The 14,303-nt window shown below is 32.7% G+C and overlaps 1 protein-coding gene across 1 annotated transcript in view; it reads right to left on the bottom strand.

The window, feature by feature from the left end:
- LOC143076054 (uncharacterized) overlaps positions 1-14,303 on the bottom strand; it is a 50,571-nt gene that overhangs the window by 19,744 nt on the left and 16,524 nt on the right. The window contains exons 9-11 of the mRNA XM_076251682.1: positions 9,825-10,079; positions 6,682-7,416; positions 4,798-4,916 (exon numbers count right to left, since the gene is read on the bottom strand). Coding sequence (XP_076107797.1) covers positions 4,798-4,916; positions 6,682-7,416; positions 9,825-10,079 — 1,109 coding nt within the window. The remainder of the gene's footprint in view (positions 1-4,797; positions 4,917-6,681; positions 7,417-9,824; positions 10,080-14,303) is intronic.

Below are 14,303 nucleotides of genomic sequence, written 5' to 3'. Positions count from 1 at the left end.
TGCGTGGAACTCTTGGTTTTATATGTTCGTTGTAAGCAGTAACCCTCTATCAAGGAAATCATGACAGGACTTACAAAAACGTATAGACTGGGAGATATATATTTCGCAGGTAGGCGCTGCTAGAATGTTGCTGCACAAAAATGGAAAGTTCACTATTAGGAAGCTGATATCATCTCTTTGTTCGTAAAGTTTTGTAGTCAACAGATCCTCATTGTCAATTTGTAAATGTAAGTCAAGATATTAGGCAGAAATCTGTTGTATTCTTTATCTAACACAGAAGGGATAGATGCGGTCAATATTGTGTCCACATTTTGTCTTGAGTCATTTATCGTTAAATAGTTATCCGCAAAATTTGGTGTTGGTCCAGTCAGATCTTTGAAAGTAACCACTTATTTTACAGATTTATATTGACACATGTCTATTGATAATATAAAAAAGAAATTGTGGTATGATTGCCAATGAAACAAAGCTTTACACGAGACCAAATGGCTAGTTCAAAGCCACTAACAACTAATAAAAACAATCATGTGTCTTAGACTCAATTATTAACTAGTACACTTACATCATCAAATGGATTTAGTGTCAAGACGTTATAAACTGTCATAGAAAAAAACATGACCCTGTACAATGCCAATTTAAATACAAGTATCGACAGATTGTAGATCCATGAATGTGTATATGTATATACCAATAATATATATTTAGTTTGCATTTAATTTACTGATAACAAAATCAATATTAATACCATGCAATAAAACAATATTCAATGATCTAATTACAATGGTGAATTGGTAACCTTTTTATTTAGAAGAAGTTTATGAATGATTATGGTGGTTTAAGTAATTTCTGTCATCTGTTCAATGATCCTTAATAAATACCTTATATCTATTAATCATATTGGTATGCCTTATCATGGACATGTTATGGTGATGTCTGGAATGTGATAAATCTGTTAACGGTATTTCATTGGTTATAAATAACATTAAATAGCTGCATCTCAGCTGATTCCAGGCTGCTTCTGGGGGAAGTGAAGGATATCTTAACGACTGGTTGGCTATTATTGAGTTGTAGGAATTACATGTTAACGCGTCTGTAAGTGGGGTCGGATAAAAATCATGATAGTAAGTCATCGGTAGAAACTATAAGAAAGTGTTCAATTGCTATCATAATTTAAGCCAAATTTAGTTCATGAAGATCTGCCAAAATAATATCATTCTGTGATGATGAAATTTATGTTATCTTGAAATGTTGTTGCAATTTTGGTACAAAGGTGTATTTCAGGAGTATTAACGTTCTTTCAAAAACAAAACACAAACTATAATTTTAAATAGTAAATACACAAAACGTGTGCTTTATGAATAAAACTATTATCATAACATTTTTCATTGCTTGATCATATTGATAAGAAAATATTCAAATCACGGAATTTACCGTATTGATATATACGAAGATGTCCTTTCCTTTCCCGCGCATTCACCGCTTCATTGATTTCTGATGTAAACAAAACAGACAAAATAATTGCCGATAAACAACTGATTAAAAGGCGAGTAATATGGTTGTGTGTGTGCAAGGAAGCAAACACCCAAGCATCACAGTTTAGTTATGGACAAGGGTTTTAGTGCACTATAGTTTGTTTAATGACCCCTCTAGCTGGACGTCTACGACTTAGATGAAATTATATGTGAAGGCAGCAATTTAAATTATATGATCGCATCTTATTTCCTGGAAACCCAAGATACGTGCAACACAGCGAGGACCCAAATGACGTTCGCATGTGAGGTAGACAATTTAATGTAGTCGTACATAATGATATATAGCCCCCTTGTAAAAAGTTCTGGATCCGCCACTGCACACAGTGACACTAATCAGTCATTATTAATTGATATACCAACAGCACTGAGAACTGCATTTGATATAGATACATACAATTCTAATTTGTTCACGTTATAATGTAGCAGGTCTTACAATAAGTATATTTCGTCTTGCTGATAATTACTATTTGTTTGATTTACATGCTCTATAATAATCAAGGTTTTCAATTTTCAGATGGTGCTGCTATTTTGTTAACATTTTCAAATATAAATTAGCTGATACTATATGTAATATGAGGCAGGCATTACCTGTGAAAGGGGACGAAGTCTGTTTGATTATTTAAAGATTCAAACATGTTAAAAAAAGAAACGGAAATACTGTAAGGATTGCAATTTCGGTTCTGCTATTTGGAATTTTAGTTGTGAAGTTATTTGAGTTATGACGTCATATTCAATGTAAAAAAAAGAAACGCTGTCATCAGGTAACGTTTTTTTATATCAAACATTTATTAAAAATGAGGTGGTATTGAGTTCTTTCCAATATCTTAGTAGACTGATAAATATATATGTTATTCAAAGTCTCATGCAAACAAGACAAAAAAAGACGTAGATTTCTATGCAGATGCGGGGAATTAAAAAAGTCTGAAACAAGTTAACGATTTTGAGGCTGTATTTATATACGTATTTGTAAAATGTGATATTGGCAGATGAAACTGAATACGTAAAGGCTCTAGTTTATGACTTGGATGCGTTAACATTGGTGGTGGTTGATAAGGAAATCCAGATCAAGGATGTAATGTCAAAACTAAATAGGTATTCTACGTATATATATTAGAAAGTCATTCTCCTGAACATAGTACCCATATATATAATTACCATACAGGTAATCGCTTTATGGAGTTCTGTCCCAGCTGACCTGAGAATCTGTCCCACTTCAACAACTGAAATCATACAACAATCACTTTCCCATTGTAGCGTCAGATATTTTGTATTATGACGTCAAAAATTTACGTGAACCTTTGTGATAACCAGTAATGGCAGACAAATAGCAATAAAAGGATTCAAAGCACCCTTAAAAAATCATCTCTAATGACATATTCTTATATATTATATATAGATGATCAATTAACATCATAAACATAGACGTCCCATAACTAGTGCTGAAAATAACTTTTGCAACTGCATCTGTTGAAAATAAATTATTGCATGCGTTTCATAAGTTCTGCTTTGGAAATAACTGAATAACAATGCCGAAAATAATGGAAGCTAAATTAAGTTTAGTTTCTTTATTTTTCACAAAGCATCTGACAGCATTGAATGATACGATATGAATCAGCAGATGTAAAGCTGTTTTAGAAGTTCAACGAGAAGTTATATATTTTACTTAGTTGGGTGGATACCATCACATTCATCTTGTCATTATACGTATAAAAAAGAAGATGTGGTATAATATAGCAAATAAGACAACACTAAAAAAAACACCAAAATAACACAGAGATAAACAACTACACCTTACGGCCATCAACAATTCGCAAAGCTCATACCACATAGTCAGCTAAAGCCCCGAAATAACAATGTAAAACAATTCAAACGAGTAAACCATCGGCGTTATCTATGTTTTCTCAGCATTCATAATGAAATCGATCACATTATAAATCATTTGAGGAAAGCACTGTGTAAACAGACATGTCAGAAGGCAACAAGTGTGTAGGCTGGCTGTATATTATCTGAACAACAAAGTCATGTTCATTTATTTTTCAGAAGTATAGACGTATTATCAACTAGAATGAAAAAAAGAAGGATTATTTAGCAGTGTATTCCAATGTGGTATTTATTAACTTTGACAAACTGTACATACTATAAATAACTGTTAGTTATTTGATTAAAGTTATAAAAAGGGATTCCGGGTTCGTCTGATTTCGCAACATTGTATACCAATATGAAGCGCTCATCTATAGAACTTACAAAATAAATGTCAAGATTACAAACCACAACAAAAAATTCAAAAATATAAGAAGCCAGCTGACAACATGTTCTAGAAAATTGTTTGCAATTAATATTTCATTCCAAATCCATTACCACAAAACACCTTCTTACAGTAATACTACAGCTTGAAATAAGTAATAACAACACTTTACCTGTACCTTCAAAACTAATTGCTTCTTTTAAGACAAAAGCCAGATGAGATATTCACTTTTTTACATATAAGATGTAATAATCTCATATTTGAACGGCCAGCTATAGAGGTGGATTGAGAGTTTTTCAGAAATCCCGCCACTGGTAGTCCCTTTTGCCAAGCAGTAATCCTCAAAAGTAAATAATATGTTTTTCTTGATTATAACATTGCAAACTATTGCATAACTATCAAGATACTGAGTGCATGTTGAAACTATTTGCATTGTCATAAAGAGTAAACAATCATATTCCACAAAACTAAGAAAAAAGAAAAAAAGTGTTTGTATCGTTACTCTAGCTATAACAAATCATAAATATATTCCATGATACCCCTGATCCACCAATACTACAACTAAAATAAAAAAAACTAAGAAAAAAAAAGACACTATTTTTTCATAATGCATGGAGTGCAAGATTCCAATAAAAAAACCTATACCCACAATTCACCGATCTCAATATAAGCAACTAAAATACGGCAAGCTTTTTAGAAAAGCTATTACTTGTACTGAAATATTATCATTCGTCTATATGCTATGTAAAATGTAGTTATAATAGACAATAAGCAATGTTTGAAAAGAGTAGCTAGTTGATTTAAAATTACATGCGACATTGAAATTGGATGTAGGTATATATGTAAATAATTGAAACTGAAATTGGACGCATTTAATCCTCGGTTGGAATAATACCATGCTTGATAACATATTCTTTCTACCTTCTACTATCATTTTAATAATTTTTATTATGACCCATACTTTCAAAAGTACACCGAATGCATACTTATAAAAAGTTATCAATCAAAAAATATTCTTACCTCTTTATACTTATCTTTACCAGTAAAAACTAAAATGACAGGAGGATCCGTTGGTTCATGTTTTGTTTTTTCGTCTGTTCTATAACAATGTATACTATCAAACCAAAAATCAACATACTCTGAAACAATTAATTAAAACGTCATGTAGAAAACAGATATCCGAGGTCAGTTTTGGTTGTTGTGGTACTTAAATCTGTAGCGTTGATAGAGAAACCACAAAGAATAATAATTCCTATACTAGTATTTAAAGTAACATTGAGTAAAATTAATTTGTTTCATGTGTCCAGCGCATTCACTGTATAACTTATATTGATTTAAAACACGATCGATAAATTGATTAAAGTTAAACACCACTTTAAGCATCATCGACTCCGTCGTGGTGAAGGAAACAGGAGTGACCAGAGAGCAGCACTGACCGTCGGCAGGAAAACGTACAGTTATATTCAATTCAGTACGCAGTCGAACCCCCCTGCCATGTACAGACAATTTAAACAAGAAATGATCTTCCAAATTGATAGCAAATCAAGATTTATGTATTGTTACTATTGTTGAGCTTAAGGGAACAAACTAGAAAGAATGGAATTGATGAATCGTAATGTATGAAGCTTTCATGTTTAAAACTATGCCAATTTATCAAAATTGTTAATAAAGGGTTGTGTGATCCGGGCTGACATCTCTCTCAGATATGTTGATTGGTTGATTTGTTAATAATAGTATGTGATTTCTGTACCATTCCACTGTAAATGGTATATTGAGAAATAAAGATATATATGATTGACCTGTCTGTATCTCTAGTATCATCAATAACAACATATAACCTTTGACAAGTATGGCTGAATGTTTTATAAGTTCTGTTCGGACATTTTACCATTATATCTAAAAGGGACAATAACGCCGGCCCGGGAAATGAAAATCTTTAACAAATATTTATATTTATATTTATATATTAGAGTTTTAAATGTACATCTGTTCAAGCGTTTAAAAAGTTATTTAACAAAACTTGGTCTTCTGTTTTCTGTCTTATACACATGTGCTTATAGACTGTATGTTCGCTTGGGTATGAGCAGTATGTTCAATAACGGCACTCAACATTTATAGTAGATAATGTTATACTGAGGTTTGCTGTTTATTTATGAAGTATTTATGAAAGAAAGCTTCTCCTTGAAGGTTAGTTATAATTCATTTTCTGAGTTTGCAATACTTTTGTTACCTTATCCGTAGTTGGCTGGTAGTGAAATAAAATTGAAATATTGTTATATTGTGATAAGCTTGCTATTCATAAAAAATAGTACAGTAAAGTGGATACTTTTAATGTAATAACTTCCGAAATAATTGTTTCTCAGCTGATAGGTTGTTAGACCAAAAGGTATCCCTTGCAAAATTCCTATTAAATCGTTTCTGATATATAACACATTTTATTGAAAAGAGAGTAGAATGCATTTTGTTGATATTTTTCACATGCATGAGTATCGCATGCATATGTTTTATTGCCTGTTTGTAGTTAATTATTCTTTTTAGTCCTTTCTGTGTTAGTTTATCAATATTTGTACAAGGTTAATTCTTCATCAGATTCACACATGTCGATAGTCAGTTGTGGCTTTGTAATTCATCTTTTAATTGCATCTATTTTATAAACGGGTATAACACTTTATTCTCACAGAGCATCTGTGTATGTTTATTAAATGTGAAGTGTATGTATTTGCATAAATCGCAAAGTATTGTTCATTTAACTCCATAGAAGAATTTTAATTCTGCTGTTGACAATAGTTTACTTTGTAATTCACTAATTACAAGGGAGTTTCACAACGTTTTGCTTTAATGATAGGTACACAATATTTCCATTCCTTACAAAGTGTGTACTATATCTTGATTTGATCAACATACCTCCGACATTTTTATACTCTGCAAAGTGCTGATGTATACCTTGCTTCTCGATATCTGCATCCATGTCCGTCACCAAAATGTAAATTGCACTACTGGTTAAAAATGCCTGATGAGTAGCATAAAAATCACGTTGACCAGCAAAGTCCCATAAGCCACATGATGCATAGTGACATTTATTTGAAGAGTCACTAGAGGATGAACAGGATAACACATCAGACATTATGTTAGTTGGCATTTCCAATGAATATGCTGTATTCTTCTTTGAACTTTCAATTGAATGACTTTTTGTGTTTATTTGTGTTACATTTGTATCGTTCTTCACTTCTTTCTTATTGTTATCGTAATTTGTCTTTAATGATGCATTATTACCATTATTGAAAACAGAATGACGAGGCATTTTATCAGCATCATTGTTACTTCTTCCTGTTTTAACATTATCATTTGCTTTTGATGATTTGAGCATCCCGTCTTCATGAATCTGTTGATTGGTCATGTCCTTCACATTGATGTTATCTTCGTTCGATTTTATGTGCTCAATTTCAGACGTTTTGGTTGTACTATCTTTACTCTTAACACAATCAGTTTCATTACTTTTACCCCCCTGAAATTTTACCAATCTGGGTGAAATAATTTTGGGGTTCCCAATGCGCTGAGAAGAGATCCCATACTCATCGTTCATTATTTCGGGTGTTGCTAGTGCTCTTTTGATCCGGTCTTCCTTTTCATCACCTTTATCTGTCCGAAATAAATATAAAGGTACTAATATGTTATTATTATTAATAATCATGTCTCAGATTCTTGTAGTAGTAACTGACCTTCACGTAAAAGTCGTCTATTTGTAAAATTTGTATCTTCCAACTTTTTTTTTTAATACAAACGAAATTTGAAAATGTATATTTTTCAGACTAAACATTATACATGAAAACAGTAACTGGGACTGGATCATGCGAACTAACCAATTAAACTTATAACCGGATTTGTTTTTACATAAAGATCAAGATGGTTGCCACATGTGGAACAAGATCTGCTTTATCTTCCAAAACACATTCTGTCTGTCTGTCTCTTTTCTCTTTTGACATGTTGTTATAAGTTTATTTTCGACTTATGCTTTGTATGTTCCGTGGTAGCTTGCGCCTATCTTTAACTGATCTGAGAACACATTAACTCAGTATGCTAAAGTAACATTGATTAAGGCTTCACCTATTGTACCATCACATAAGATAAAGTTTTTACACCTTTGTTACAAAATAATACAATTTAAATCACTGAAAATTTCCATCAGATTTGCCCAAATATACTGTTTTTATTTTACATATATATCTAAATTAAGTCCTGATACTGTTTATTCTAACATGTTTCGGTAATATAATCAGTAAAATTGACTAAATGTCTTTCATATCATATTCATCTATGCATGCTATAATATGACTGTTTTATACATTCGTTTCTTTGTTTTACTCATGTGATTTCTTTGAATTCATTGACAAAAATAATGCATTGTAAACAGATGTTTTATCTTTTTGAACAATAAGATATACATGTTCTTATTTGTGTTATAGCAGTTGTCAAACTGTTGTTTAAGCAGTCTTTTTTAAAAGATAAAATACATACAGAGGTGCCAGTTAACATTTAAGACATGTCTTCAAACAATATGTCAAGCTATTAATAGCCCGAGTCGAGGAGGTTTAAATACATGTCACATTGTGTCAGAAAGATTAATTGATTGATTGTTGGTTGCTTAACGTCCAGTGGCAAATATTTCATGCATGTTCAGGACGAAAACAAGTTAACAATAAATACAATAGGTAGGTCTTGTAATAGAGGCCTTCCGGGATGATGATCGGGAAAATTCTGACTGCCACTGGAAAATGAGGGTATACACTTGAAAGTACTCTAGGAGAAACAGTGGAAATTAGCAATTATAGTTGGTAAAACTTTTCGAATTTTAGGTCTTCAATGGTGTTCAACATTGTACCTTATTTGGCACTTTAACTTTGTCGATTCGAGCATCACTGATAGGTCTTTCGTAAACAAAATGCCTGTCTGGTATCCCTAATGAGATGTTTTGTTACAATGATGGTATGTTCACAACCGGCTTCTAGATTCTGAAAGGTTCTATGGAAGTGTACATGAATTTTTGACTACACAGTGGTTAGAATATATTGTCTTTAGTTATATAATTACCGAACATAAATCGACTTAGAGAAAATTATTCTCTACACAATTGTAAAAATATAGTACAGCAACCATTGTTTTATTATATTTAATCTAGGTGTGGTTGCCGGTGATCTCAGGAGATGATTTGATGAGTTTAATGGTCATATCCTTTATTAGCCCACAGGGTGAAACAAAATATGCTAACAGGTGTTAATGAAATTAACAACTTCGTGGAATGTGGAAGGCACTCTAAGGGGATGTTTGTTTAACAAAAAGTGATAATTATTTTTTTAATCATTAAATTCTTGAATGGTTACTCGTGGATTATCGGATTTATCCAATCTCGATAGTTAAAGTATCAAGTTTAAAGTCTTCGTCAATGCTCTAAGGGGATTTTGGTTTAACAAAAAATGATAATTATTTTTTCAATCATTAGTTTCTTGCATGGTTACTCGTGGATTATCGGATTTATCCAATCTCGATAGTTAATGTATCAATTTTAAAGTCTTCGCCAAGACTCGGACATTAAAATTGATAATTTAACTATCGAGATTAGATATATCCGATAATCCACTGGTATCAATGTAAGAATCTATATGTATATTAACCTCATTCAATATACTATACGATATTGTGGTCATGCGGGCTAAACAAGGTTGTGTGATTCAATGATTTGAAAATAAAATATTTTTTTTAATGATTGGTTATAAATTGTATTGTATGGCAATGTATAATTTCATATCAGCTTCATGATATACAGGTCAATTGGTCTTGAAAGAAGCAAATGTTCCAAAAAATAAGAGCTGGCTTATACCAATCTTATTATGTCTCGTCAGCCCCGGAGAAACACTTTGTCTGCTCCATATACCTTTTAAGTTTCAAATCCAAGTGTCAGTCAAAGCTCTAGGTTATGATGCATCCATCTACAACACATATAAATAAAGGAAAAGGGTATTGTATTGTATAATATATAAAAATGTACATACCTTTTCCGATTATCCATTTACCATCTTGTATATTGATTTTGCAGTGACGAACAATAATTTCAACACCATCTGTACTTTTTACACCAAAAATACTTTCTTTTAATAATCTCTTTAGTAAGCATGTTTTGCCGACTGCTTCCTTCCCAACGATCATTATTCTTAGGAAATAACGTTTTTCTGTCTTTGAACTTGTCATTAGCTGTTTGAATTTATTTCTATCTTTCTCAGATAACACTTTTATAGCTGATGGTATATCTAATAAATAGAATAAAGAAATAATGCTAAACACAAGAATATAATGTGCCATTGTAATCAATCATTACTGAAAGGCTAAATGATATAATTCTAAAACTAAACCTCAAGCTCTTTTGGGAATTGTCATCATTGGTCATGTTATCCCAATTAGACATCGGCGCCTTGCAATGACCGTACGTAGCATATATAATAATGTTGTCGCATTACATATAGTAGTTAAAGAAATAATGTGGACTATTTAATTTTAGCCAATATGCGGAAAAGTCTGTCAGACAAACAAATAAACCTTCGATGATTAACTTGTCTTTTTGACTAATACTTTAGCAGAGAACCCTACATTTTAGCCTCAATTGTGGAAGGTAAATAGGTAAATTTACAGTGTTTGATGTGCTTGAACATTTTCTATTGAAATTTGTAAAGGAACTTTCCGTTTTGAATTTTCCTTAGAGTTCAGTATTTTTGTTATTTTACTTTTTAAATGTGTTGCGCTACGTATATAAATGTATAACATGTTCATTTTTAAGCTACTCCTCTGTTTGGGAGAAATTTGATATACATATCAATGCTGCTTCTCTTTACATGGTTGTTTCAAAGGATTAAAAAATAAGACTTGGATTAAAATTTAAGAATTAAATGGATAGAATTAAAAATGTCTTTTTTTAACTTATTTTCAGGAGAACTGGAAGACATTCTTGAGTCAAATATAATGGAAAAATTCAGTGCCATCCAGCAATATTTATATAGAATCCAGGAAACCGTGGAAATATCCCGCAACAGCTATATGGTTTCTTTGGTTCATAAATGAAGTGCATGTCTTCTTTCCAGGGAATTATAGCATTCTCCTTAAAACCTCCCAAAAAGAACAGAGACTATCTATGCATTTTAGGCACTTTCCAATTGAAAATTGCATTGCTGGTTTTACACAAGTGCAACCTGAAACATGCCTGCAGTTGCAATTTTAACATAATAGATCGTTACTATATAAAAATAAGGAGATGAATTATGAATGCCAATGAGACAACTAGCCACCAAAGTTCAAATTGAGTGCATGTAAGTAATTATGACTTTCAGCAATGAAAATAACCCATACAGTTATATCGGCTATGAAAGGCACCGACATGAGAAATATGAAACAGTTCAATTGAGGTAAATTCCTATGGGTAAGTATCGGCAGTATATTTCAAGAACTCTTGATCGTTGAGGGACCGGTCCTTATTTATCTCCAGGGGGAGTGGGGCGGCAAAATGTAAATTTAAATTCTTCAAATATAATTGACCCCCTCTTTCAACTACATAAGAACTTTTGATCACCCCTCTTTCAAGTACACAAAAACTTTTGACCCCCTCTTTTTTGATTGAAATTAAAAGGTTTGAAATGATTCAATCTTCATAAAATGTTGCTAATATTTCTATTAGCAGGTAAAATAGTACAAAGGGAATGGAATTACAGTATTTTTATGAACATACACAAATAAATTTATGAATTGAGGACAATACAATTGAGAATGGAAATGGGGAATGTGTCAAAGAGACAACAACCCGACCATAAAGCAGACAACAGCCGACGGCCACCAATGGGTCTTCAATGCAGAAACTCCCGCACCCGGAGGAGTGTTTCAGCTGGCCCCTGAACAAATATGTATATGTTTAGGGGCCAGCTGAAGGATGCCTCCAGGTGCTGGAATTTCTCGCTACATTGAAGACCTGTTGGTGACCTTCTGCTGTTGTTTTTTCTATGGTCGGGTTGTTGTCTCTTTGACTCATTCCACATTTCCATTCTCAATTTTACACTAGTTCAGTGATAATGGACGTCATACTAAACTCTGAATTAAACACAAGAAACTAAAATTAAAAATCATACAAGACTAACAAAGGCCAGAGGCTCCTGACTTGGGACAGGCGCAAAAATGCGGCGGGGTTAAACATGTTTTTTGAGATCTCAACCCGCCCCCTATACCTCTAGCCAATGTAGAAAAACAAACACACAACAATACGCACAGTAAAACTCATTTTAAGAAAAGCTCGAGTCCGATGTCAGAATAGGTAACAAAAGAAACTAAACAAAATGACAATAATACATAAAGTAACAAAGGACTACTAGCAGTTACAGACATGCCAGCTCCAGCCTCAATTAACCTGTTTGAAATATTATGTTTTCATCATATTAATATCAAGCACTATCCCTCCCATTAGGGGTTTAATATTATATTATCATAAAAAATATGAGAAGAAGATAACCCGTGTCATGTCAATAACAGGTTTTAGAATAAATGTGTTTAATTCCGATGCAAAGACCCTATAAGTGGATCACTATTAAAGCCAAAATATGCAATCCGTAATGACCTGACAACGGTATTGTAACTATATTCCTTCTTAATAAGTCTGTTTGAAGGTTTTGTTAGCTTTTGATATATAAAAAAGAAGATGTTGTATGATTGCCAATGAGACAACTGTCCACAAGAGACCAAAATTACACAAACATTAACAACTATAGTTCATCGTACAGCCGTGAGGTGATTACTGATATTTTTGTGCTTTGATAACAACCGATAAAAGGATTGCCTGATGTAACTTTACCCATTGTTTACAGTGTCGAAAGTTTTTGCCATATATACAACTGGCTGCATCCAATCAAAACGCGCCATTAAGATGACTACGTGTAAATGTTGAAATTGTAAAAAAAAAAACAATTACCACGTGCTAATTGAGAAACACCCCAAAACTTAGTTTAGTGACAATTGTAAAGTTATTAATCATGTTAATCAACTAATTGAAGTTCTTGGTTATGTTTCTTGCGCAAATGTTGGAGTGTCAATGTTTATTTTCGATTTCTGCTGTACGAAATTTGTAAACACTAGACACCATTTTTACACCTCAGAAGAGAGTTCAAGTGCTGTCATTGGTCAAAAACGATGTAGTCGGAATCGGTGCTACCTTTAACTACCGGTCGATGGCGCTGCATTATACTAAATAAATGTTGGCTTGTTCATGTTGTTGGGATGTACAAGTACCCTGCAACGTCCACATGTATTTTTGTCCAACTAGTGAGTTAAGCCTTTTTCAACTGATTTTTATAGTTCGTTGTTGTGTTGTACTGTTATATCATTCTCCCAAGTTAGGGGGAGGCTTGGGATCCGCTTACATGTTTAACCCCGCCATATTCTGTATGTATGTGCCTGTTCCAAGTCAGGAGCCTGTAATTCAGTGGTTGTCGTTTGTTTATGTGTAATATATATGTTTTTCGTTCATTTTTATACATACATAAGGCCGTTTTAATTACATTGTCATTTATGGGCCTTTTATAGCTGATTATGCGGTATGGGCTTGGCTCATTGTTGAAGGCCGTGCGATGACCTATAGTTGTTAATTTCTGTGTCATTTTGGTTTTTGTGGAGAGTTGTCTCATTGGCAATCATACCACATCTTCTTTTTTTAATTATTGATCTGCCAAGGGTAGAGAGAAAGGAACTAGATTGTTAGAGAAGATGCCAGTAAGTATATTGAATATATTTACTCTTCCGTTTGAAAAAAAGGCTTAATATGAGTTGCAGCAAATAAATTTGCAATCAAATTTATCGAACGACCATTTAACTAAATAGGTAAACATTTGTGTGAAAAGATTGTGTGGAAGTGTAGTGTAAATAGTGGAAAAGTAAAAACTGCTAACCATTTAAATCATCGATAAAATATATCACATTCCAAAAATGGTGAATTCCACTACTTATAAATGGAGATTTATTTACAGGTATATGTTATGCATGAAGAAACCATCGGAGACGTAGAGTCAAAAGGCAGCGGTATTTAGTGCTAATCATGAAAATAACACTTTGTGAATTGTGCGTGTCTGAAAGCTTTTCTGGACTAACCTTTATTGGTATCGGTCAAACTAAAACTTTGAGAGCCAATGATATATAACTTTTTGCAAATATCGATATGAACTTAATGTAAAACAACGGCGAGGGATTCATTTTTTGAATTTTCTGTCGGCCTTTCTGTTCATATATTTTATCCGCTTTAACGATTAGTGACATCATGATTTATAAAAGTATTTTTTTGTTGTTATTCATTTTATGCATGTTGCTGTTATCATACAACCCTGATTCATTCACTACTAAAGTGGCTTCTAATAATATATGGCTAGAAGGTGTATTCCCTTCTGACGATATTTGGTACCGCGACCTTCATATGAACTTTATCCAAAGCTTTGACTTCAATATGTTGTACA

Source organism: Mytilus galloprovincialis, chromosome 5 (genome assembly GCF_965363235.1).
Source record: "Mytilus galloprovincialis chromosome 5, xbMytGall1.hap1.1, whole genome shotgun sequence".
Taxonomy (NCBI): Eukaryota; Metazoa; Mollusca; class Bivalvia; order Mytilida; family Mytilidae; genus Mytilus; species Mytilus galloprovincialis.
Note: the sequence above shows the minus strand (reverse complement) of the source record. Positions and strands in the feature narration are given on the sequence as shown.